Source organism: Equus przewalskii, chromosome 1 (assembly GCF_037783145.1).
Source record: "Equus przewalskii isolate Varuska chromosome 1, EquPr2, whole genome shotgun sequence".
NCBI lineage: Eukaryota > Metazoa > Chordata > Mammalia > Perissodactyla > Equidae > Equus > Equus przewalskii.
This window is the reverse complement of record NC_091831.1, coordinates 106,251,657-106,276,333: the sequence shown is the minus strand read 5'-3', so window position 1 is coordinate 106,276,333 and position 24,677 is coordinate 106,251,657. Positions and strand designations below refer to the sequence as shown.

At 51.6% G+C, this 24,677-nt stretch overlaps 1 protein-coding gene and 1 long non-coding RNA gene across 3 annotated transcripts in view; one reads left to right on the top strand and one right to left on the bottom strand.

Moving 5' to 3' along the window:
• Positions 1 to 12,285, top strand: part of LOC139083482 (uncharacterized) — a 34,766-nt gene extending 22,481 nt beyond the window's left edge. Inside the window, exons 2-3 of the long non-coding RNA XR_011540228.1 lie at positions 10,603 to 10,744; positions 12,155 to 12,285. This is a non-coding gene — a long non-coding RNA (uncharacterized lncRNA). The remainder of the gene's footprint in view (positions 1 to 10,602; positions 10,745 to 12,154) is intronic.
• The window catches only part of ALDH1A3 (aldehyde dehydrogenase 1 family member A3), a 37,575-nt gene extending 19,648 nt beyond the window's left edge, over positions 1 to 17,927 (bottom strand). Inside the window, exons 1-8 of one of the 2 annotated variants that reach the window (XM_070620324.1) lie at positions 17,631 to 17,927; positions 17,054 to 17,296; positions 11,920 to 12,024; positions 9,770 to 9,910; positions 5,332 to 5,461; positions 4,957 to 5,018; positions 2,179 to 2,307; positions 438 to 551 (exon numbers count right to left, since the gene is read on the bottom strand). In XM_070620324.1, coding sequence (XP_070476425.1) covers positions 438 to 551; positions 2,179 to 2,307; positions 4,957 to 5,018; positions 5,332 to 5,461; positions 9,770 to 9,910; positions 11,920 to 12,024; positions 17,054 to 17,152 — 780 coding nt within the window. In that variant the 5' untranslated portion in view covers positions 17,153 to 17,296; positions 17,631 to 17,927. Of the gene's footprint in view, positions 1 to 437; positions 552 to 2,178; positions 2,308 to 4,956; positions 5,019 to 5,331; positions 5,462 to 9,769; positions 9,911 to 11,919; positions 12,025 to 13,386; positions 17,021 to 17,053; positions 17,297 to 17,630 lie in introns of those variants that run through there. The other variant, XM_070620334.1, reaches the window with a different exon arrangement.
• Between the last annotated feature and the right edge of the window lie 6,750 nt (positions 17,928 to 24,677).

Sequence of the window (24,677 nt, the reverse complement as noted above, 5' to 3'; positions counted from 1 at the left end):
ACCAGGCGAGGCCTACTGGGCATTCCGTCTTTCTCTTCTCTGAATTCCCATTTTCCACCATTCAGTTTGCCTTTTCTCATTGATTTTTAGGGGCCCTTCAAATATGAATTTTAACCTTTGGAGAGCTGCATAAATTATGACTATTTTTTCCCCCAGCTTATTATTTACCTTTTAACCTTGTTTATGATGTTGTTTATCCTATGGATGCTTTACATTTTTATTTTACCTTATCTATCAATCTTTTCTTCTAAGGCTTCTGAGTTCTACTAAATATTTACTTAGTTTGGAAATGGGACCAGTGACTTTTTTTTTTTAGCTGATTGGTATGTGCTAAAACGTGGTCAAATTTAGAAGGATCATAAATCATAGTTTAGCCTCTCAGAAGAAAAGCCCCCAGGTCTCAAATCATGCAGTGACTGAGCCCGTGAGGAAGTTACCTCTGTGGACCCAGTGAAGGCTATCTTGCTGATCTGAGGGTGAGAAGAAATTGCTGCTCCCGCTGTGGGCCCAAATCCTGGCACGATGTTCACCACGCCTGGAGGGAATCCAACCTGGGAGGAAATCGAGATGGCATTCAGAGGAGGAGGATGGGCCAGTGTCCACCCCAGACCCGAGTGTCTGAGAGTGCCATGGCTGTGTGCCGTCCCAGAGCAGAGCAGCATCCTCTGGGAAGTCCTGGGAAGTCTGGGCCCAGTGTGCGCGCTGGGCCAGGGTGAGGTGTACACCCCTCCTTCCAGGCAGCACTTCCCATCCCCAAAGGGCCTCTGAGCAAAATGGTGGTAGAGCTCCCTAGCAGAGCACCATTCTGCGTGTGTGTGTGTTTGTGTCTGTCCGTGTGTGCATCTGTGTCTCTGTGAGTGTCTCTATGTGTGTGTGTGTTTGTGTGTGTATGTGTCTGATGTGTGTGCATCTGTGCATGTGTCTGTGTTTCTGTGTGCCTGTGTGTGTCTCTGTGTGCTATCTGTCTGTGTGTTGGGGGAGGCGGGACACCTCGGTCACAACCTTCAAGGCTCAGAGGCACCTGCAAAATATCCTTCCCCAACGTCAGCTTTCATTTTTCAAATCTGCCCCATTAATGTTCTAAATGACAACACAGTATCCCTCCCTCAAAGTTGTTGTGTGTTGAACCCGGGCCACACCTGGAGCTGGCGCTTCCCAAAGGTAGGGGCTGCCGTTCCTTTCACATCCATGCCTTTGCACGCGTGAGGCATCTTTATCACCCAAGAAAGAACACCACAAAAGAACGAGGAGGGGATGCTGTTCCCCACATGCCCAGTGTCTTACTTAAAACACATTATTTTAGGCAGGCAAGATATTAGGGCCTGGTGCTCGAGTCTTTAGTTTTTCTAGATGCTGTGTTTTAAGAATTATGATTTTGCAATCTGTAAGCCTTGTTAATATGACATAATTATGTCCTACATCACAGGTCAAAGGAAAGTGGAAGACGGATCATTTACTGGCTGCTGCGACCTTGCATCTAAGCAGCAGAGGTCGTGCTTCTGGTCACATTAGCCCAGCTGAGAAGAGAAGCGAGTGGGTCATTCTCCCATCCCCCTTTCCTTTCTGTTTCTTTTTAAAACTCCTTGTGACACACAAGCTGGGGACAACATGGCTGAAACATGTTGCCAGGTGTGTCTGAAGCAGGTGTCCCTTTGTGCCGCTTGTTTCCCTGAGCCGTGGCTGCCCAGGGGATGGTCTCCAGAGCAGAGCACTGGTGAGGGGGCTCCGGGTGAGGGAGCCTGGCTCCACGGCAGCCCCTCAGTGGGAGCTGGCAAGACCCCCCTCCCAGAGAAAAACAGACTGCTTCACACACCACAAACGTGAGGCCCGAAGAACCTCCCGGATGTCTGGCTCCTTCCAGAGTGAATCTCCTGCAAATTCTCTAGACAAAACATTTGGTCCTAAACCATAGGTTTGAGCCCATAATAAGAGTTAAGTATTCTCATTAGGCTCAGTGGGAGGAAAGGAGTTTCTTCTTGCTCAGTGACCACAAGCAGGAGAAAGAAAGCACAGCTGCCAAGTGAAACACAGGAGTCATCCCCTCCCACCGGTGTGAGCAGGCTGGCCCTGTCACGCACGTACAGCTCCGCGGGCAGCTGTATCTTGTGGTGGTGGCCTGGTTCCTAGGAGCAGCAATGTTATCAAGAACACACAATATTTTCCTTTCGGAGGTCTTACCTCTTTGATCAGAGAGCCCAGATAAAGGGCAGTGAGGGGAGTCTGTTCGGCCGGCTTCACAACCACAGTGTTCCCACAGCAGAGAGCGGGCGCCAGCTTCCACACCAGCATCAGCAGAGGGAAGTTCCACTGCAGCAGAACATAGAGGAGTTCGGAGGGCCCAAATCAACCCCACTACCCTGCCCGGGAGGCCCAATGATGCCTCTACGGAGGACACTTGCTTTTCATGGTCTAGATTTGGGGTATAAAGGGTAGCATAGGAATGTACAATAATGAGAGCTGCATTCCTGCTAGGAGCTTCCTAAACTGCATTCTGGAAGATGCTACTAGGTAGTCTTTGAAAGAGGATTCTGCAGTACGTGCACTACCTTCTCCTCTTGGAGGTTTATAATTTCATCAGCTTGTTAAAGGCTCTGAAAAGTCCTGCAGAAACAAGGCCTGCCTTTCCTAAACTCAGACGCCACAGGATCTTTTTCTCTTCTTATGGAACATATATGCATCCCCCCCACCCCGATTTGGTGTTCGGTGAAATTCATTTTGGGAAATGCTTTTCTTGTCGTCTTTCATCTACAGAGGCAAGGATACCGAAAACGTTGTGACAACAAGCCTAACAGGAGCTAACGTCCACTGAGCATTCACCACGTGCTGGGCGCTGTTCCAAGGACCTCACAAAAACTTAACTCATTTGATCCCTGCAAACCCATACGAGGTATTATCGCTCCCATTTACAGATGAGGGAACTGAGACACAGAGGTCACCTGCCCAAGGTCATGAAACAGCAGGCAAAGACCAGGATTCACGGCCAGGCTTGTGTCTTCTGCTATACTGATGCTCAAAGTGTCATCTTTGATGAGATGAGATGAAACCAAGCATCTCCAAGAGAGCAGTTAGTTTGAATCTAGCCATCCCACAACCTCCCCCCTAAAAGAAGAGTCTGTTTGGCTCCCTCTGCTCCAAGGATGTGGACAGAGGAGCTCATGTGCATGCCCATCCCCGCGGGGCTGACCGAAGGTGGCCACCTCCTGGGACAGCCACTGGAGTTTCCCCCACCCCTACTCCATCTGGAATTCCTACCATAGACAACAAACATGAGATGCTCGTTCCCAAGGGCCTGTGTGCTCTGATAAATGACAGTAGGCATTGCTTCTGGGCTCCCCACCAGCGGCCAGGGTCCCCTCCTCTTCCTGGATTCTACTCCTTAGCACACAAATACCATCATCTCTCTATCCTGCAAACAAATACGCACCTTCCCTCAGCCTCCGCCTCTTCTAGCAGCTCCTTCTCTCTCAGCACAACTTCTTGGAAGAGTGGTACCCACGTGCCCGGCTCCCCTTCCGGAAGTCCCGGCAATTTGGCTTACATGGCACCTGAGACCCCCTGACACTGCTCTCGGTGAGCAAACCCAACAGCTGTGTTTCTGTTTTTAATTTCTGGGTAGGATATGACCCCATTGACCACAGTCTCTTTCTGGAAATGTATTCCATCCCTGGGATGCTCCTGACCCTAGCTGCTCAGACTTCTCAGTGGGGTCCCCTGGTGGTCTGTGGAATTTGGCCCCTGGCCCTCTTCTTTGCTCACTCTACACCCCCTCCTTGGGTGACTCCCCTCCAACTGCCTCACCCAGCTTGATGGGCAGAAATCCCTCTGGGCTGACCATTGCTCATGGGTAGCTCCAGCCTCGGCCTCTCTCTTGAGCCCCAGACCCAAAAATGCAAATGTCTAATGGGACCCTGTGCCTGGCTGTTTCCACTGGCCCCTCAACCTCACCTGCCTGGAATTACCATCATTCTTCATTTCCCTCCACCTCCACCTCTACTTCTCCCCCAGTCTCCCCATCTCACCGGTCGGTAATACCATCCACCCAGTTCCAGTCAGGACTCACCCCAGTGCCTGATTAGCCACCAGACTCTATCAACTCTACCTCCTCAGAAGCTTTCAAATCCACATCTCTGCGTGTTCCTCAAAGGGGTCCTGTCTTATCATTTCTCCCGCCATGAATTCCTCCTTCTACCTGCCCTGCAAGTTCCTCAGGGACAAAGGCCGGGCCCCTTCCCTTCATGTCTCAGTACCATGCCTGGCACGTAGTGCTTCTCAAAACTCTTTGCTGAAGGGACAACATCTTCCTTGCCTCCACGGAGCACTTTTCCAATCCTCTCTCCATGCTCCTACCTGTCTCCCCAGCTCCCTGCCCAGCTGTTGCAGGGGCCCGGAGTCTCCTCCAGCAGATAGGCAGCATCCTAGCACCTGCAAGGCTCCCCGCTTCCCAGTGCATAAAGTCTGGGCCCTTGGTGGCCAAGGTCCACTGGAAGCCGGGCCCACAGCACCTGACGCATGTGCTCATCCTCTTCCTCACTCTTTCCCCCGCCGCCTGAGCTTGGCTCCACCGGCTGGCCTACTGCCTTCCAAGTCACCCAGGCACTTCCACACCTCGACTCAGGCCATTCCTACTGCTTAGAAAACACTTCTTCCCGTTGGACGATTCTTTCCTATACTTCAAGGTCCAGCTAAGAGACCACTGCCTGAGGGTTGCTGGCCACCCATGACCCCTCCGTTTGGAAACCGTGGTGCCTTTTGCTGTACTCCTGGCCCCTTGAGAACAGGGATGGGGTCCAATCCATCTTGATAATCCCCAAGTACTGAGCTCCATGCCACACACATAGCAAATGCTCAATTAATGCTGGTGTGATCAAATCAAAACACCCTAGAAATTGGTTCCAAAGGCCACAGGGGAGTTGGGGGGCTCCATATAGATCTATCTGGAAAAGCCGCCGTACTTACGGGAGTGATGGCCCCACACACTCCTACGGGCTCATGCCTGGTGAAACACACAACGTTGTCATCTGGAGGAGAGGTTCCATGGAGGAGAGGAAGACACTCGCATTAATCTAAGTTAAGAATTTTAAGTAGTAAAACGCCAAGAAAGAAACCCAGAAACCCACAAAAATGTCAGCTCCAAGTCTTGTCTATACCACAAAGAAGCGATTTTAAACTCAATTTCAAAAGTAAAATTCCTCAGAACGGGAATCATCATGGTGCCACTTCTTTTTTGGGACGGGGAAGGATGCCCTGGGGCCAAAGACCAGCAGTACCCTGAAGAGAAGACAGAGCCCCAGAGAGGCCCCAGGCGGGGCTGCGCGTCCTGCAGTGGCTCACCGGTGGGGATGGTCCTGCCCTGTATCTTGTCTGCCCACCCTGCGAAGTATCTGAGGGTTTTAATACAGCCCTCCAGGTCAATGAAAAAGGCATGAAGGAACGGCTTCCCCGAGTCCATCGTTTCCAGGGTCTGCAATGACAAGATGACATGCGTCTCAGATGCAGGTTCTTTTCTTTTTAACTGCCAGGTTGTTAGGGACAGGGGGTGGGCAGGGGGAGAAAGCACGGTCCCAGGACATGGCTCTCTCACCTCACGGTCGTATGTATCTCTTCAGAGAGCAAGGCACAAAATTTAAAATAAGGCCTGTCCTAGACTGTCAAGGACCGCTTTTATTTCAAAACATCCAAAGCTGGGGGGTCGGCAAGAGCACGGGCAGCGTCCCCATGAGGGAGGGCGGATGCAAGGCTGATGTGAAGCCTCGTAGGAAGGAGTATAGAGACAGAGTTCGCATTTGGTCTTCTGTCCGGAGCACAGTTGCCTCAGCCATGTGACCTGGCCGGATGGGTTTGTCCCAGGGGGCCCTGGGAAGGTTAGCTGGCTTCGGGGTGGCTGAAGAGGGGGCCGGCTTCCTCTAACAAAGGAGAAGGGAGGGCACAAGAGCCGCTGTGGAAAGAGTGACGGAGCCCAGGAGGGTCGCAGCACCAGCACAGACACAGTCCTCCCCATGGGCTGTGGAGCCCAGGAGGGTCGCAGCACCAGCACAGACACAGTCCTCCCCATGGGCTGTGGAGCCCAGGAGGGTCGCAGCACCAGCACAGACACAGTCCTCCCCATGGGCTGTGGAGCCCAGGAGGGTCGCAGCACCAGCACAGACACAGTCCTCCCCAGCCGGGCTGCGGAGCCGGATGCTCAGTGGGAAGGGAGCAGACTCGCCCTCGGTGGTGAGGGAGGTGATTACCCAGGGCGAGTGGGCAGCTCTCAATGGCAGGGATTCTTTTCTATTTCCAGCCTGAGTTTAAGAGAACTCCTTTGTCCCTCAGACAAGCGGCCCCAGTGGAGCCCAGCGCTGAAACTGCCCGTCACCCGTCTCTGCAGGAAGTGGCCACCCTGACACAGCCCAGGGCTGGATTCCTGTTTCAGAGTCGAGAGAGTGAGAGGATGGTTCACAAAGGAAGAGAGGCCCCTCAGCGCACACCCACGTGTGCCCCGCCTCTGAGCTTGGCATCTCTGTCCCCAGTTCAAGGGGCAGATGCCAAGGCTGACAGAGCCCAGCGACTCCTCCAAGGTCACCCAGCGGGTCAGCAGCACGGCCGGCACTGCATTCAGGACACCTAACTCCAGCCAGCACGGTGGCTGCTCTTCAGGCCACCGCCCCCGGACATGCGCATCTGGACAGATTGTAGGACGGCCACGCAAGATGCTGCAGCTGCTCGGTCTGACTTTTGTTTCAGGGATGAACCAAGCATTCTCTAACTTCCCCTGGTGTGGGCAAGTCCCTGAAGCTCTCTCTCCCTCAGTTTCCTCAGCTGTAAAGTGAGAATGATAATAGTAACAGCACCTACCTCACAGGGCTGGAGTGAGGGTTGGAGGAGTTAACATACATAGAGTGCTATCCACACTGCCTGCCTGTAGCAAGGGCCACGTTCACTGTTAAAACCATGAAAGTAATAGCTGTGCGGATTACGATTATCTTCCCTTTTGGGGTCAGACAGGTACACTCGGCAATCCTCATCTGGGGACACCGAGGAGACAGGGCTGTGAGTTGCTGAGGACAACAGGGTTGGTCTGGCTCTGGGACGTGTCCCACCCCCAGGAGATGCTGCTCAGGGACCGAGTCAGGCCAACGTGATATCAGGGCACTGTGCCTGCAGCTCCTATTGACTCATATTCCAACTTGGAAATTTTATTTTCCCCGGGGAAATCCAACAATTGCAAATAATGCCCAAAGGTCTCCGGGGCTGGGCTGCTCCAGACAGCATCTGCACATCTGTCAGTGAAACCAGGAATTTATTCTTGGCCCTTTTCTGGGATGGGAAAGGGAGAGAAAGGAGGGGGACAGCACCATAGTATTGTGGCCATTGCAGGGCATGGGGCAGGTGGGGCATCTCTGGCTGGGTAACCCTGGACAGGTTACCTAACCTCTCTGGGTCTCAGTGTACTCATCTCTGAACTGGGATAATAATACGAGAGGTCAAGTGCCCACAACAAGCCTGGTGCGTGGTGTGCATTCAACAAGCATCGGCAATCTTTCCTTATTACCTTGGGCAAGTTTGCTTAGTGGAGGGACGACATGAATTTGCCAAGTTGGGTTTATGGAACCTGTCCAGGCAAAATGGGGTCACGATAGGTTTAGACAGAAAATTCTTAAAAAAAAGAAAAGTTAAAAAAGATTTGCAGATGAGTACACAGGCATCCAGCTGACAAGTCAAGTGTTAGCTACTGATTGGGAGTTTCAAACAGTTATTGGCTGGACCACGAGTAAACCACAGCTGTTCCTAAGTTTATTTTCTTTAACATCTTAAGAGGAAAATATGCCTTCTGAAAAATTAACACATGGGACCCCTCCGATACGAAAGAATGAGGGAACAGTGCGTGGGAGCCTGCCCCCAGACTCACAGGGTGCTGAGGTTTGACATAAGGGGGCCCAGAGTGGGGCTCAGGTTGAAAAGAGAGTAAAAAGGGAAAACCCCTATTTGGGGGCTCCCCCAATGGGCACCCGAAGAGCGAGAGTCTGTGCCCAGGTGCCTCCGTGAGGGGGAGAAAGGTGGGCTGCTGGATTCCCCATATCTGTTTCCAAATATTGAGCACAGAAGTCAATATAAGCTCTGTACAAACCAGCGAGCCAGCAGGAGAAGAGGACAGAGAGAAGCACTCGCTGTGTGAAAACGCAGGAAGACTATCGGGGTGCAGAGGGAGGGTCTGAGCTTTAAAAACCATATTTGCCAGTAATTCTTTTGTCCTTTCATGATTGGCAAAGAGCTGGATCTTAGTTCTCCTGGGCAGTGAGGTCCTCATGACAGAGGCCACTGGCTGTGCCCGTTCTCACAGCCCAGTCCTGCCGGGACAATGCAGCAGCTGACGGTGAAGGTGGCCTTGCAGCCACTGCTCCCGAAGATGATGCTGACACTTGAGGACAGGGTGGGGAGGGTGCCCAGGGCACATCCTCTCCAGCCTGCAACTAGTCCACACGGACATTGCAGACTGGTGAGCTCATGCTGGGTGAAAACAGAAATGTTTTTGAAAAAGCCAGTTTGGCAGCTTGAGAGTTGAGGCTGGCTTTCACTGCAGGAAGAAACCAGAGGCTCCACGGGGTGAAACGCTGACCCTGGGAGGGAGCCGCCCTCACGAGCATGCGGAACAAACATGCAGGATGGGCCGACTAGGGAGGGAGGAAGGTTTGGAGCAAGTATTAAACAGGAGTCTGAGCCACATGAGGCTGCGTGTGTAGGTTGGAAAAGACCCCAAGGCATGAGGTGGCCCAGAGATTTCTTCTGATCACCCACCGTTAGACCAAAGGACGGTCTGAGGATGCCTTTAAATAATGCATTTACCACTTATAAATGTCGTCACAACCCCATCTCCTGGCAGTAACCCAACCTCATGCAGCGAGCTGAATTAATATCCCCATTTTGCAGTGGAGGAACTAAGGTGCCTAGAAATTACTGGCCAGAAGGGCATGTAGTTGGAGTTACAACCTGCATCTTCGGATAGCATTATTATGAGGACTGCTATTACTAATCATAGCTATCATCTATTTAGTGCTTGCTGCATGCCAGGGACTCTGCTAAGGATTTTAACTGGATCATTCTCACAACTCTTAAAGAAATACATGCTCAGAGATGTTAAGCAACTGGTCCAAAGTCACACAGCTAGTAAGTAGCAGAGCTGGGATTTCATCCTCTGAGGTTTCCTATAACCAGTTTACCATTCCCTCACCATCATTCCACACACACTTGCACTGCCCAGTTCAGGGGTGAAACAGCAGTGATTTTTAAGTTATATGGGGTCGATTTTTTTCTATGTTAAGTAATGGCATTTATTTTAATAAGTATTAGAAAAAATACAACTAGCACATTAAACCTGTGATTTCATGGATATTGCCGCTTAGGATGAGGTTAAATTTAAGTTTAAACGGAGTTCACATAAAAAAAAAAAGTTAAGTTCATAAATGTGCAGGTAGGACCAGGATACAGCCCAGCCACCCCAGCAGTCTGTAAATGTCCCAAGTCTGGGAACCACTGACGAAATGACTTCCTCTAGACAACTTCTTGCTCAAGAGACTGTACCGCACGGGGCAAAAGTCTGCCTCCAAAATGAAAGGACGAAGTCCAGGGGCATGACACCTGCCTGCCGCCGGAGAGCTACACCCCAAAGGACTGAACAGACCCACCGCCACACCAAACCAGCGCTCCAGATCTCTCTCCTGGACCCCACGGGGGACGGGCCCCTCCGTGAGGTCGGCGAGTCCCACACCTGCCCCCGCGTGCATGTACTCACGGCCAGGACAGCGCGGTCCCTCTCCACGAGGTCAGCCAGCTGGTGCAGCAGCCGGCCGCGGCTCAGGGCATCCAGCCGGCGCCAGGGCGAGCCCCTCTGGAAGGCAGCTTGTGCGGCCTCCACGGCCTTGTCCACGTCGGGCTGAGCAGCCGGAACAAGAGAGAGAGTGTGTCACCTTTGGATGCGACTGCCGTTTGGGACAGCTCGACGTCAGTTGCAGAAAACAGCAGATGCCGCCTCTGCCGTGGGGCAGAGGAAGGAGGGGTGGCGGGCACGCTGAAAGCAGCTCGGGGAGGTGGGGGGTTAAATCGCTGAAATGGCTGGGGGCCTTCAAGTGATCTTTTTCTTCTTCTTTACATCTTAAGTCTCTTTCAAGATTTCTACAATGGCCAAGTGTGAACTTCCTTTCTGATTATAAAAGCCGTTTAAAACAGCTTACAAAAAATCGACCTCCATTAAGTATTTTCCTTGGTGACCAAAGCAGGAAGAGGTTTTCCACTTGCTAGCTCACAATCCCACAGTTCACAAACTAGGGGGACACGTCTGTCTTGGCACTTTATTCCGGCTGAGAACTGTGGTCTGGTGGTGAGAGGGGGCCACGAGTGCTTCTCTGGATCTCAGAACCGACTGTATCAGCAAAGTCCACATATGGCGGGGACCAGGAACTGTTTTCTCCCTTCCGCCTCTCCTACCCTATAGGGGCAGAACTGTCTCACCTTTTTACAGACAAGGAGCTGGATCCTCTGTGCGCTAATAGAAGAATTAACAATCAAACCTTCTTAAAAGGAAAAAAGTGAGAGCTGTTTAGTCATATCACCCATTCCTATTTTCAGGAAAATGGTGCTCCAGGTTCTGATTGCTGCCCAGCAACGGCTCATCACCCAGACTGCCCTGAGCCTTTCTCCCCAGTGGATGCCCGACTCAGTCAAGAGAGACAGTCCCTCGAGATTCCGTGTCTCCGAGGCGTGCTTGGAGGTGAGCGGAAGCTTTGACGGGGGAAATATCGGGACTCAGAATTCCTTGTCCCAGGCTCTGGGGTGGAGGCCAGGACCCCTCTGGCTGCGGGACAGGGCAGCCTCTGTCTCTGGTGCTCAGAGCAGTCACCAGACAAAGGAAAAGCCGGAGCCTGGGGCAGGGGTCCATTTTCCTCCCTGACACCTGTATACTGCACCTGGGCATCGCCCACTGGGAATCCTGCTCAGCACCGTGCCCCCCCACGCCCTCACATCGGCACGGCAGCTCGTCGGTGCCGCTATCTTCGTAAACAGCGCTTAGCAGGAGGGGCTGCATGCGGGGGCCGGTACAAGTGGAAGCACTGTGCACTGCACACCATCACAAAACTCTCACGGTGGGGTCAGATTCAAGCCTGTGCTCCATGCATCGTTCACCCTCTCATGCTCGGTGTCACGCACACGCTCACTAAGAACATCGGCTCAGCGCTCCAGTGGTCGAAGGAGAGGTTTACGTTTTGTTTCCCTTCTCTCCTTAGAAAAGCTTTATCTCCAACCTTCCCCCCAATGGCACTTATATGCCAAATAGACTTTGTGACCTTGGCATGAATCAGGGACACATCCAGAAGTCCCTCAGCTCATAGTATTTTACATATACATATATATATAGTAGAGCTGATATTATAATTTATACCCTATATTATCAAGTAAGGTTATAAAGACCACAGCTTTACATGATCATTTAAGTGTCTGGTAGAAAAGAAATGTGGCAATTGTGTGACACTATTACCCCTGCCTGACTTGGTTAGCAAGTCTTTTTCCCTTCAAGCCTATTTTTTTTTAAGTGTCTCCTGCCAGAACACTGCATTTGGTGAAACACACCAGCCGGAAATACTTTCTGGAAAGATTCTTTAATGCCTCCAGTTCAAATAATTGATGAAAACCTTTCCTTTAGCCCCGTGATGAGGATAGCTGAGGTCATCCTCATAGACGGAGAAATAGCTATCAAAGGCTAGCGACTCTCAGCAGTGGATCATCCCTAATTGATCCCATTCTGGGCCGTGCGTCTGAGAAACAGCCAGCCCCCGCCCTCACCCAAGCCTGGGCCGGTTCTGTCTTGTAGCTAAGCCAAACCATTTCCTTATCCTTTAGTTATCTGTAATTGAATTACTTAGGAAGGAAAAAAAAAAAAGCACCCACCTTATCTCCTTCTTCCACTTCACATATTTTTTCTAGAGTTGACGGGTTATACGTAGCAAACTTTTTTCCACTCTTGGATTCATGCCATTCGTTGTTGATGAATATCTAACCAAGAAAGGAAGTTGTAATGCATTAGGTTTAAATCAAAATCATATAATTCCAACATGCTGAGGACCTTAGGTAACGTCTTGTCCTTCCCTCTACCTGCTCCCGCCCCCTGCCCACGGATTTATAGATGGGACGCCGACGGGGGACAGAGCGACACATCCAGCCGGGAGCACACTCAGAATTAGAATCCAAGTCTCTTGACTTTCAATACATTTTCAGAGAATTATTTTTTGTCATAATAAAACTAAAGTCATTTGGAATTTTTTCTAAAATATTCTTTTTCTAAACTGTTACATGGATTCATGAGGAATAGCTGATTAGATAGTTTAATAAAGGGTATAAGTTAAATCCTATATGATCATAAGAGTTTGGGGGAAGATTAAATAGGTTTATATACAAAGTGCCACCCATCTGCCTGCCCCTGAAGGGCACGTCAGCAGCGAGCACTTCCTTCTCCCTCCTTCCTGCTACAACCCCCGGCTAGATGACTGAAGAGCTTGCTCTATACAAGGATCTTACTGTCACCCCTCAGTATTCATTAATGCACTTCACCACCCCCTCCCCCATTCTCTTTAAAAATGTCTATTTTCACGTTGGGCTTAATAAAAGCCAGTGTTGGAATACAAAGATAAATATCCGGGTTAGGAAATATTCTGGCTATATTAATAGACATAGCAAATAATTGTTTATATCCAGAACCAAAGAATTAACCCACAAAAATCACCCAGTTGTGGGAGCTTCAATTATTTAGAACGCAGCTGAGAATAAAGACATTGAAAATAAAACGACATCATGAGCAAACTAAAAAGAATTCACAAAGCCCACACGCTGAAATGTGCATACTATTTACCCTTAGTTTACTCTAAGTTCTAACTGCCTGAAAAGTGCCACATTAAAAGAGAGGGGTTTTGGAAAGAACTAGGAGCAGAGGTGACACATAACGTAAAAATGCGTTCCGATACGTCCTGGCTACCTGGCAAGAGGACAGACAGCCTCCTGCTGCACCAGCTTGGGATGGCGCATCCTCACAGCCCATCATAGTGTCGGAAAGACTCCAGTCTCGGAAATGCGCAACATGCTATAGAAGCATTTCCATCTCATAAAATGCCATCACTAATTTCTAAGTACAAACTAGCTCATCAGATTCCATTTCTATACCTATATGCCTATCTTTTGCTCCTCTTCAGGTTGTTTAAAAGAGGAGTTAACTACAAGGGCTAATTTCAGTTGCAGTGAACTGTACTCATTTGGAACGCTTGACTCTCCAGTGAGGTAGAGGAGAGGGGAGTCGTCTCATCCAGTGCACGGCTGGGTTACATTCTCTGTCCTGGGCTCTCCTGCAAAAACTGTGAAGCTCACCGGGAAGGAAGCTCGCTCTGGGAAGCTGCTGGTGGAGACCATTTTGATAACGTTCCCCAGAAAGCAGGCAAGTCTGCATCTGATGGGGTCGAAGCACAGAAGGCGGGCTCCAGCTGGGCAGGTCAGGGCGCACTCTCCCCAAACCCCTGTGTGGAATCCAGAGCTGAGAGCATCCCTCGCCCGTGGGATGTGCCCGTCCAACTTCTGGAAGCTCAGCGCCTTCAACGTGAGGCCAGGCCCCCAGGGAAGCACGAGGAAAAGGCCAGGCTACAATTACAGGTTTATTCTTCCAGCTGAAACCAAATCCAAGAGTTCACTTTTGCCATCCAGCAAGCAATCACTTGGTAACAGCGAGAAATTAATAAGTTGAGAAGAGGAGTTGAGTTAGCGTGGGGAGGAAAGTGCAGCCAGGAGGAGAGGCCCATTTGTCGGAAGATGAAATTTCGTGGGTTAGATAATAGAGACTGTCAGTGAAAACTGCTGATTCTAGGTCCTTCCTGGTATCAATTCCAAGGGGCAGGGAAAATGAGAAGGTGGTAGAAGAGAATATAAATAAGGGGATGGAAACAGATTGCAATGATCGGATGTCTGTTACACTTCATCTCCAAGCATGTTCCTCCAAAAAAAAATGTTGCTTGGTCGTTCATGACATTGATCCATAGTCCTTTCTAACCAGCAACTTAAAAAAAAATTCAGACTGCTCAACTCTAAACATATTTTCCCATCACAATGTTTCTAATTTAGCAATTTTTTTTTCCTTATATTACTCTAGTAAGAAATCCTGTGAGCGGTTTCTACTGTTGATTTTCTCTCCACTAAAACAAAACAAAAACAGAAATAAGGAAGGGGTCTGTGGTGTGGCCTACCAGTTATGCTGGCTGTACTGTCTTGAACCCCAAATCAGGATAAATGGGTCTAGAAAAGAACTGTTCCCCTTGGCTTGTGAATTGGTATGAAACAAACCTTACAGAGATATAAAATTAAGTTACATTAATCTGTAGACAGAATTCACATGTTACTGGAGGAATGGAATGGCGTGCCCTCTGGATTGAGCTGGAAAACCACAGCTGCTCTGAGGAGCCGGGCATCCGCAGCGGAGATGAAGGTGCTGATGCCATTTACCGTAACTGCCATGGACCCCAGCTAAACTCAAAAGGAGTATGTTTTCAGAAAAGGAGATTTGAGGGAATTTTATTTTTCATAAAAGAGATCCTAAAAACTGGTGTTTTAATGAACTAGAAAATGTCAAAGAGAATGTCTGCTACTAGAATAAATTTTATAAGGAAAGGACAGGGCCCCCTAAAGTGAAAGGGGCCACTACCCTCTGAGATCTGTGTGGGGGTTCTGGGGGACCCTCTCCCCACCAGAATCACACAGCCGAAACCAATGTTAAAATGTGACAACAAATGAAGGAGCTTGGACAAGGTTGTCCTTCTGGAAAGTGGACTTACCCCAGGAAATGGCACCCCCAAGGCTGGGACTCAGACCCACCATCTCTGGCGTGTCCTCCTTTAGCAGGAAGCGCCATGAGTCAGGTTTGAAAAGTAACAGATCATAATGGGTTCACATGCTCCACCCTCCCGACTGCCCACCCTAGGCCTCCATTCTGCAGTTCTTTTTTTCCGGCTCTTTCCTCGGCCCTGTTGGCTGCCTCTGCAGACACAGGCTCCCCAAGCATTGCTCTGACCGGCTGCTCACCCTCAGCCACAACGACACAGGCTGCCTGCGCCCCACAACTGCTGGAAGAGGCCTCTGGAGAGGTGGGCCCAGAGAAAGGACAGAGCAGGCAGAGGCCTCGCCCTCCTCAGGGAGGGAGTACCGTGTGGCCCGGTGTCAGGCCATTGCAGCCACCATCGCCTGGGAACTGCTCAGGATCCTGGCTCTCCTGCCCGTTCCATCTCATCACCCTTCCTATGCCTTAACCACACACCCAGGTCTGTTCCACCGGGCAGAGGAGGTCCACAGCAAGACAACAGACACCAGTCGCAGCTCCATGATTCTGCTGGAGTCCTCCTCTATATAGGCTGTATTTACACTTATAAAGGGCCATAAAGAATTGCAGAGAAAGAGGGAAACTTTCCATATGTTGCTGTATTGCTCTGATGGAACTCAAAAAGGTAAAAAGTAAAAGGACAATAATATGTGTAATTTCTGGTTTTTATATTGTTTTTAAAAACCCTATAAAACAAAACATCACTACCACCACCAACAGGCAAGTTGTTAGGGTTTTTAAAAATTTAGGTACTATTCTCACCGTTCCCAGAATTTGTGTTGGAATTTTCGCTCTGAAGCCGATACTACTAAGGAAACTACATTAAAAATAATCTCTAGCAATTATGGTGAAGTGTCTCTGTTGATTACAGAGCCCTCTGAAAACAGTTAATTTAAATGTCATATGATCAGAGGCCCAGCCGACATTAAGTGCCAAGAGACCAAAATCTGAAGGCCACACATAGTGGCCTGCAACTTTCTCTGCTTGATTAAAATTATTTGAGAGACATAATTGCTACTTTTGATAGTAAAATTGATGGGGGAATTTTCTAAGTGCTGTGTCAGCTGCAGTTGGGGGCTATGGATTAGACGCAAAAATAAAAGGAGACAAAGTCGGGGAAAGTGAGACAAAGTCGGGGAAAGTGAAGCCAGCTGCGGCTGTCGGCCTGCACCCCTGAAGTGCCCCCAGCTCCAGCCCACGGCCTCCAAACAGCCTCAGGCTGTCCCCCAGGGGACGCGCTCAGAGAGCGACGACGGGGCTCAGGCCTTGCCGCCTCAGGCTCTGCCCCAGGCAGGTGATCTCACTGCTGTACCGACCCTCCAGTCCCCTGGCCGGCAGCGCGAAAAGGCAGAGAGCCTCGTGGCTCCGAGGCGCAAGGGGGCCTTGCCTCCCGCGGCTTCCTAGGCCCAGATCTGAGACCATCTGGGATCGCGTTCTTCGTCTGTCAACACCAGGGCCTCTGGGCTCCGGAAAAGTTTCACCGGCGATCACCTTCCTACTTCTCCTCGCTCTACTGATAAGCCGGGTACAAGCTCAGCACAGAAGGTGCCAGACGTTTCTCCCGTTGCTCCTGATGACATGTTTCTGGAATCCCCCTGTTGCAGCGTCCCCGATGTAGCCTGAGCTCTCAGAACAGCTCTTGGCGTTCCCGGGCACCCTCTGACCCTCCCAAAGCCCGACCCGTTCAGCCGTGGAAGCCAAGTCGCAGGGTCTGCAGAGAGACCACCGCGCCCGAGTCACCGCGGCCGCGCACCGCCGCTCGCCTTCAAAGCGGGCCTTGCGGGGCACGTCGGGGCCGCGCCCGGCTGCAGCCTGGCACCGCGCGGGCGCTGCCCAGCCCCCCTGGCTCGGCTTCGAGGCTTAAAGCGCTGAGCTCCGCCGCCCGACAAGCCGTCTTGGGATGTGGATCGTGGAGTCCGCTTCGGGGTACGGGATGGACGCGCGCAGGATGCCCTGTGCTGGACGCGGCTTCGGGAAATCCCGGCCCGGAGACCCGGCTTGGGTCACCGGAGCTCCGGGCGAAATCAGCTGCGGGCATGTCGCCCGCAGCGCCCGGCACCCTCGGAGAGGAGCGCCGGGGCTCCCGGCATGCGGGCCCCTAGTCCCCGCCACCCCGAGCCGGGCAGCCTAGCTCAGAGCCAGGAGGCCGTCGAGCGGGATGGGCGCCCACCTCACCTTGGTGAACTTGACCTCCAGGTTGCGGATGGGGCGCGGCAGGGCAGGCGGCTTCCTGTCCGGCTGCCCGTTCTCCACGGCCCCGTTCGTGGTGGCCATGGCTCCTCCGCGCTCCCTGGCCCGAAGCGCCCGAGTCCGCGCCGGCTCCGGCCTGGGCGGTGCGCAGCCTGCTCGCGGGGTGACAGCTCCGCGCCGCTTTATGGAGCGCCCCACGCCTCCCGCCCGAGGGGGCCGTCTAATTGGCTGCAGGACGAGAGGAAGGGAGGGAGGGCGGGCGGGAGGGGAGGGGGCCGGTCCGCCTCACCCCACCCCGCCCGCCGCCCTTGCGGGATCCCGGCCACCCCCCGCCCGGCCACCGCGCCGCGCGCTCCCCCGCCCCGGAGGCTGCCCTTGGAGGAGCTCCCGAAGCGCCGCCGGGCCCCGGAAGTCCGCGGGCTCGGGCAGCGGGCCGGGGCAGGGGGCAGGGAGCAGGGGCGCGGGGACCGCGGCGCCCGGCTCTCTCCCCGATGTCCCGAGGTCGGGCGAGTTCGCCCGCGGCACCTGCCGCCCCCTGCCCGCCGCCGCTCCGCGCACTCACCAACTTGGGTCGGCGCGCTGCGCTCGGGAAGGCGCGCCCGCCGCCGGGGACCCTGCGCCGCGCCCAGGTTCGGGGCCTTCCCCGTCGCTGCCCGCACGCCTCGGCCGAGAGTCCGGCCGCCGGGTCCCAACCTCGCAGGACGGACGCCCACCGCGGCCCCACTCGGCCCGAGGTGGGACAGTAGGCAGGCGCGCCCTGGGCCCGGCTGACCCGGAATTTCCCCGGGCCCTGGGGCTTCACACGCCGAGGGGCAGAAGGCGAAGGAAAAGCGTCCGGCCCGCTGCGCCTGGGCCTCTCACCTTCACAGGCGCACACAGCCCTCCAGCCCGGGGCCCTGGGATGCAATTCTTTTGATTTTTAAAATACATAAATTATACCTCAGTTTTTTAAAATGAGAAAAAGAAAGCACACGAGATTTTGCAGCTTTCTGTTTTAGGAGTTGAAGCTTTTGTTCCATAGGTTGCTCATAACTTCCCAGAGAAGCAGAGGCTCGGCCAGCTCCTCTTCTTTTGCCTTTTGGGAAACGCTCCACCTCCACCGATCCCAGGGCCTTGCCCAGGTCCCATCTGTGATGCAGAAGCGACTCCTGCATATCACCCCTCAGGTTTCCAGAACAATGATGTGGGGAGCAAAATCGAGAACAAAAGCAGTGGTTTAATCCCCAGATAGGCTCCGGCCCTCAGTCCACTTCCTTCTGTGAATGATCTCTAGCAATCAGCAGTGGGGGCATGCCTTATTGTCCTGAGGCTCCTTCTGTTTGTTTTGGGGGTCTCAGTGTCTATCTCTGTCCCCTGTCTCCTTCCTCACTGCAGTGCTGCTGAGGGTCCTTCTGGATAGCAGAATAAGCTTTTAAGCTTTTGCAAACCCCTTATGAGACCACCTGTCCTCTGGGGATGAAAGGATCCTATGCTGCTATGTGTTAGAATGCGCAGGTGAGGCAGGGAACGAGGATAATGGGTCGCCTGAATGGGTTAGGGCTGCCCCACATCAGTGAGTCTGTCCTCCGTGCCAGGCTCGCTGACAGTGATGAGTCCCAGAGCCACGAGGCCTCTTTCCCCAGCTGCTCCTGCCAGCGCCTGGGCTCCCTGTCCTGCCTTGCTGGCCCCACGGCCCCCACTCAGGTCTCCTGGGAACATGTGGGCAGATGTCTCATGTCAGGGCCCCTGGCTGGATGCTGAGCCCCAGCATCTGGGTGCCTGGGCCCAGGAGGGCCTGCAGGGTCTGGCAGCAGACCCTCCCTGCCCCGGGGCCAGGGACCAAGACCTGTGGGTGCACCAAGTGACAAGAGGCTGCAACTAGAGACGCTTTTCAAACTGAACTCCCGTTCCAAGAGTCTCTGGGATCCTAGCTGGTTGAACTTATGTCACTCATGCCAAGGCAAAAAATAAATAAATAAAAATCTGAAAATTTGTAGAGGAAACTGTTGATTAAAAAATTGCTGGCTAGATGGGTGGAGGCAAACGGGGTGGGGGCTCAGAACTCTGCTCCCTTAGGGTAAGAGAGCGGAGCCTGTTTGCTCGAAGGTGGCCACTTCGCTCGGGTGCTATGAAGTCAGAAAGGGAGGCTGCCTCACCTGACACCCAAAGACACCCTCGTGATCCACAGCGTCTGGCCTTGGGGGCCAGTTGCAATGACGCTGACTGCCTCACCTGCAGCTCCTCCTGTTGACACCTACCCACATGATCCTGGGAGCCTGGGATGGAGCGGGGCCCTCAGCCACAGCAGGCAGCTCCAGAGAGCAGTTCAGGAGGATGGGCCTGGCTCCAAACTTGTCCAGACCGGCAGGCAGCCTCTGCTCTCCTGTCTTGCTACCCAGTGGGAGGGATGAAGGCAAGATGCTCATCTCCCCATTTTACAGGTGAGTAAACAGAGGCATGTGGATACTTGCCCCAGACATCACCAGGGCCAGACTGTGTGGGGGTGGGTGGTGCTGGGTGTGGAGAGGAGGGCTTTCTCTTGCATGCATCTTTCACCAAGGTGGGCACCTTTGTCCTATGGCCCACTGTCACTGGGGCAGCACAGAGCACAAAGAAGGTTCAGGTTCAGATTGGTAGCAGTGTCCCTCTCAGCTTTGCCTTTCATAGGAATCAAACCCTGGGGTCCTGGCCTCAGAGGTTGTGACCATAGGTGCTAGGAGAAGAGGAAGGACCATTTTCTCCCGCAGTGAGCCCCTGGGTGTCTGTGTGGCATGAGGTTTGCCTGAGCATCCAAGGTGCCGGACGCCCAACCCCTTCTGCCCACATGCCTGACCTGGATCCCAGCTGTGGGCCCTTGTGTTGGACACTTCATCACTCAGCTTCAGTTTCTTTTTCTATAAAATAATCTCTTACTCACTTGAGAGTGTTTGAGGAGACTTAAGCCAGCAAATGGTGTGAAGGGATGCTTTATAACCTGGAAAGGACTGAATACACGCCAGTTCTTAATTCTCCTATTCTTTCTGGAGACTGATTCCTCTTAGCAAGCTTTTCTTCTAGGAAGTTAGCAAGTCCCTCTGGCTTCTCTCTGGCTTCTGGAAGCTTCCCTGGTCAACAGTCACTCTGCTAATTTTATTGTAAAAATGATATTTTTATTTTGTATTCGGCTTTGTGACGCTGCTGTGGTCTGCTGCTTGGCTTCTTGGCGTGTCGAAGGATCTGAGTCTGAGACATTTTGTGCTGAGGGCTTATTTGTTCAATGAACATCCGATAAAAATAAGCATGAATAAAAAGACTACGATAAAATTGAAGTTAGTTATCCCCCGCGAAAGCTCAACTTAATTCCCTTTTTAAATGTGTAAACATTGCGGGAGATGTTGCAAACCTAACTGATAATGATGGTGATGATGATCGAGCCCCCACTGTGTTTGACTTCATTTCAAGTCTGGTACCTAAGCCTCACTGGGGGTGCCCAGATGCCTTCTGAGGACCCCCAGCATCCCCAGAGCTGGTGGCTAACTGCCAGCTGCCTCCCACAGGCCACTCACCTCAGCCAGCAGCCGGGAGTCCGGGCAGGGCTCTGGGATCTGGGGAAGAGCTAGTGTCCTCAGGGGAAGGTGGTTCTCCGAAGTAGGGACTCAGTGTGGCTCTTGAGTGACTCAGAGCAGGTGACTTAACCTCAGTTTTCTTGGCTATAAAATGGGCTGACAGGTGCCCCTGAGGAGAGGAAAGATTGACTTTACTGCGAGCACCTCCCCCCTGGCCCCCCACTGGTGTCAGTGAAGCACATTCCACGTTTCCTGTGAATTGTCCGACGTTGCCCAGACTTGACTTGAGGAGGGGAACACTTGCCTTCCCCGCTCGCTGGAGCTCAAGCTCCGCCCAGCCCGCTCCGTGCTGCTACCTCACTCTGTCCTCCTGTCCTCGGGGAACACGCACCCAAATCTGTTTGCTGTGAGTTTTCATCAGTGATTACATCCAAGGCAGGAGCACCCAGGCCTGAGGAAGAGGAGCCAGGCGACACCCAAACCGTGTCAAAGGGAAAGGGCCACAGCACAGCTTCTTTCTTGACCCCTGCTGGTCCTTTCTGCCGGGAGGGAAGATCCTGCACACACAGTCTTGGTCTGAGGCAAGTCAGTTTTAGACCAGGCAGAAGCAGAGAAATAAGGACATTAAAGCAAAGCAGATACATCAAAAGATTTGGGGGTCAGGACTTGATGTGGCCTCACGCACGCTCAGTCTGACAGTTCATGGCTGCTGGAACTTTACCCCGGCCCCCCTGCCACCAGTAGTCCCCAGGATTAAGAGTTATGACAAGGCTGGGAGAGAGCATGGCAGGTAAGGTAAAGACAGCTGATGGGTCACCCACTTCTTCTCTTCTTTCCTGCCAGTGGAGCTTCCTATTATTGAGGGCAGCAATGTACACTGATAAAACATACTTTCCAGCTTCTCTTGCAGACAGGAGTGGTTAATGAGATATAAGCCAAAGTCTTTTGTTTGGGCTTCCAAAGAAGCTCTTTACATGGGGCTGAGTCAGCTGAGAGGCTCTTGTTCCTTCCTGCTGCCAGGAACATAGACATGAGGGCTGAGGCTCCAGCAGCCATCTTGTGACCTTAAAGCAACTCTGAGAATAGAAGTTATACGATAAGGAAGTTGGAGCAGGCACACAGGAAAAGCCTAGGTCCCCAATGACCCTGGAACCAAGTTTTCTGCACTCTACTTCCTTCCTTGGATTTCTTTCACGTGAGCAAAGGGTAAATCCCTGTCTTATTTAAGCCTGCTATTTGGCCTGTCTGTTATATGCAGCTGAATCGAACCCTAAGTGATAGACCTTGCTAGTTAAACCATGCCCCATCACCATGACTAGAAAAACAAACTTCTAAACTCAAGTGGAATAATTATGTCGTCTTTGTATTGAAAGAGCAGCACAATTTTAAAAAGTCCTCTCACCATCTCTCCTTTTTTGGCTTTAATCAAATGCTCTGAACATTCTGTGCTTCCACAGAATGGGAAACTGTAAGGTTTATAGTAAATTAAAAAAACAAAGACAAAACTAAGCCCAGATTGGAATAAATGAAGCTAGCTCATTGATTCAACCACAGCCTTAGTTGCCTAGATTGTATAGTAAGGTCCTACCCGGGGAAGATAATCCTTTTGTACAAAGGCCCTCATGGGACTGAGCAGATAGCCTGGCATCCTACGGTGCCCCTGAGGAGGGTACCAGCACTCAGAGAGCTGATGTGACTGCACAGGTGCCCCCACCACACAGACCTGGAAGCTGCTGGGCCAGGCCAGCGCTTGATCCGGGCAGCAAGGTATCTGACTTTCGGTTTTAAAGCATACAGAATGTCACTACACACAGTCGCTGTGGCTCACTGGTAACACCCCAGCTTCTTGACACTGCCATCGATTTTCCCAGTGGCACAAAGAGTGGTTTGCAAACTTTCCAACCCTCTTAAGAATTCAGGGATTCTGAGTTTTGAACCAAATGTGAACTATTTGGGGGTTTGAGTTCAATTTATTCTGGACAAAACACACTTCTTGCTTAGAAGGAAAGTTGTGAAAGGGGCTTATAAAAGAGTTCTGGAAGATTCTTGGACACAAAGTGGCTCTCGCTAAACAATTGTGTTGAGTTAAGCCTAAGTGAATCAGAAACATACATATTAAATTTCCCTTGAAATCCACATGGGTATAAAAATGTCGGGAAAGGGGGCTTAGCAAGATGGAGTTTGCCAAACCCAAAATGTTTGAAAACTAATTTGAGTGCGTTCGTTTGGCAAATCACTCTTGGGCTTATCTATCCTAGCCCCACAGTGACAAGACTTTCCTCCTGCCCTTCGGCCAGGACTCCCTGCAAAGGAACATCAATTACCAAAAAATCTTCTTCTGGCTTTTTGCCATTATTTGAATTCTGGGGTGGAGTTGGGGTGGGGAGTGGAGAGATTGTTAAAATCTGTGTTCTCATGAGACAGCCTGGGGCTCCTCTTGTAGCTGTGCCTTTGTGGTGGGAAAGTTACTCAGGCAGTGCTCCTGAGGGGCCCTGTGAGCAGAAGGCCTCTATAAAGCACATCGTGTCTCGTCATGTTTAGCCGTAACACATGGGAAGCCTGTTTATGTGTATTTTGATCTAGTTTCTCTGATAGGGCATTATGGAAATCCTAAAACATTCGCCCCACTCCCAGGGGAATAGATTAATTAGGAAGAATTAATATTAATATGTTAATATATTATGTCTTATCATCATAGGTTATCAATTAAAAGAAAATGAATGAGATAAGGTGTATTTTCCACCAGTGATAGTAAATAAGCATAAATACCAGCAACAAAAACCAGAATTATAGACTTTGCATGGCTTAAGTGTGCTTCTTATGAATTCCATGGACACTTCAGTTATCACGAACTTCAGCCTATCTTTCATCCCAGAAAGTACCAGCCTTTGCACCTGCTGGCGCTGTCCTGGGATTCCATTGCACTCCTCCGCTTGGCCACTAGATGTCATGGGACCAAGTCAAGTTACCACTAAAGTTTTTCCCACTATAGGAAGCAGGAATTCCCCAACTTACAAATAAATGGTGTTGCAAAAGCTTCCTGACACTAGACTGTCCCAAACTTCAACTGTATCATAGACGCAATGCTATAACTGGAGCTGAGTGCCCAGGCTAGCCCACAAAAGCCCCCTCACTTCCTAATGAGTCTAAAAAGGGATCCTAGCTTTGAGACCAGACACGTGTGGGTGTGACTCTCTGCCCAGGGAGTGCTTGGGCCTGGCATCTGAGCTTTATGGGCCTCTACTTCCTCTTCTGAAAATGGGAGTAATGATTCCTGCCCAGCAAGGGGATTGTGGGGATAAACAAGAGAGCGAGTGTGACACACCAACTTTACACTTGCGGTAAAACAGACAGGAAGACATCCCCACTTCCCAGCTCATAACTGATCTGGCAGACGGCACCACGCCCGAGCCCTGGCCCGCCTGGCTTCAGCTCCCAGGCATCACTCCCCTCGGGTGCCCCCCAGTCCTGATCCCCTCCTGCCCCTTGCACAGGCAAGACAGCCGAGGACCCTCTAATGGAAATTTGCAAGAGACTGCAGGAAATAGGTTTTTTAATGCTGAAGGATAAATAACTCTGAGCCTAGGAGGTCGGCCTTGCAGGCAGACAGATTGGGTAGGATTCCCACTAAGGCATTTACTAGCCTCATTATTTAGACTTCTTGGGTCTCAGTTTCCTCATTTGTCAGAAGGGGATGGCAGGACCTCCCTCATAGGTTGAGAAGCCTAAATGAGATCCCCCAGGTGACAGGGCCAGTCTCTACCTAGTGTATGGTGGATGCTCCAAAGATGCCACCTGAGACTCTCTTACTAGGGAGACAGACCCCAGTCCCTTCCTTTAGGCCTGGCCAAGAAACTCCCTGCTGGGCAGGCAACTTCTCAGCCCTTCTAGAACCTTCTTCCTGGTTTTCTTTCTGATTGAAGCTACCAGTGGCTTTCAGAAGCTCCAAACCCTAAGGGACAGAGACCCTCCTCTGGCTGGCTCTAGGCCTACTCCCCCTGAAACACATACTTGCTTCATCCCAACATAGGAGACACTTCCTGGGCTCCCCCTGGGATCCTTCTAGAAATCTTTTTGGTTTGGGG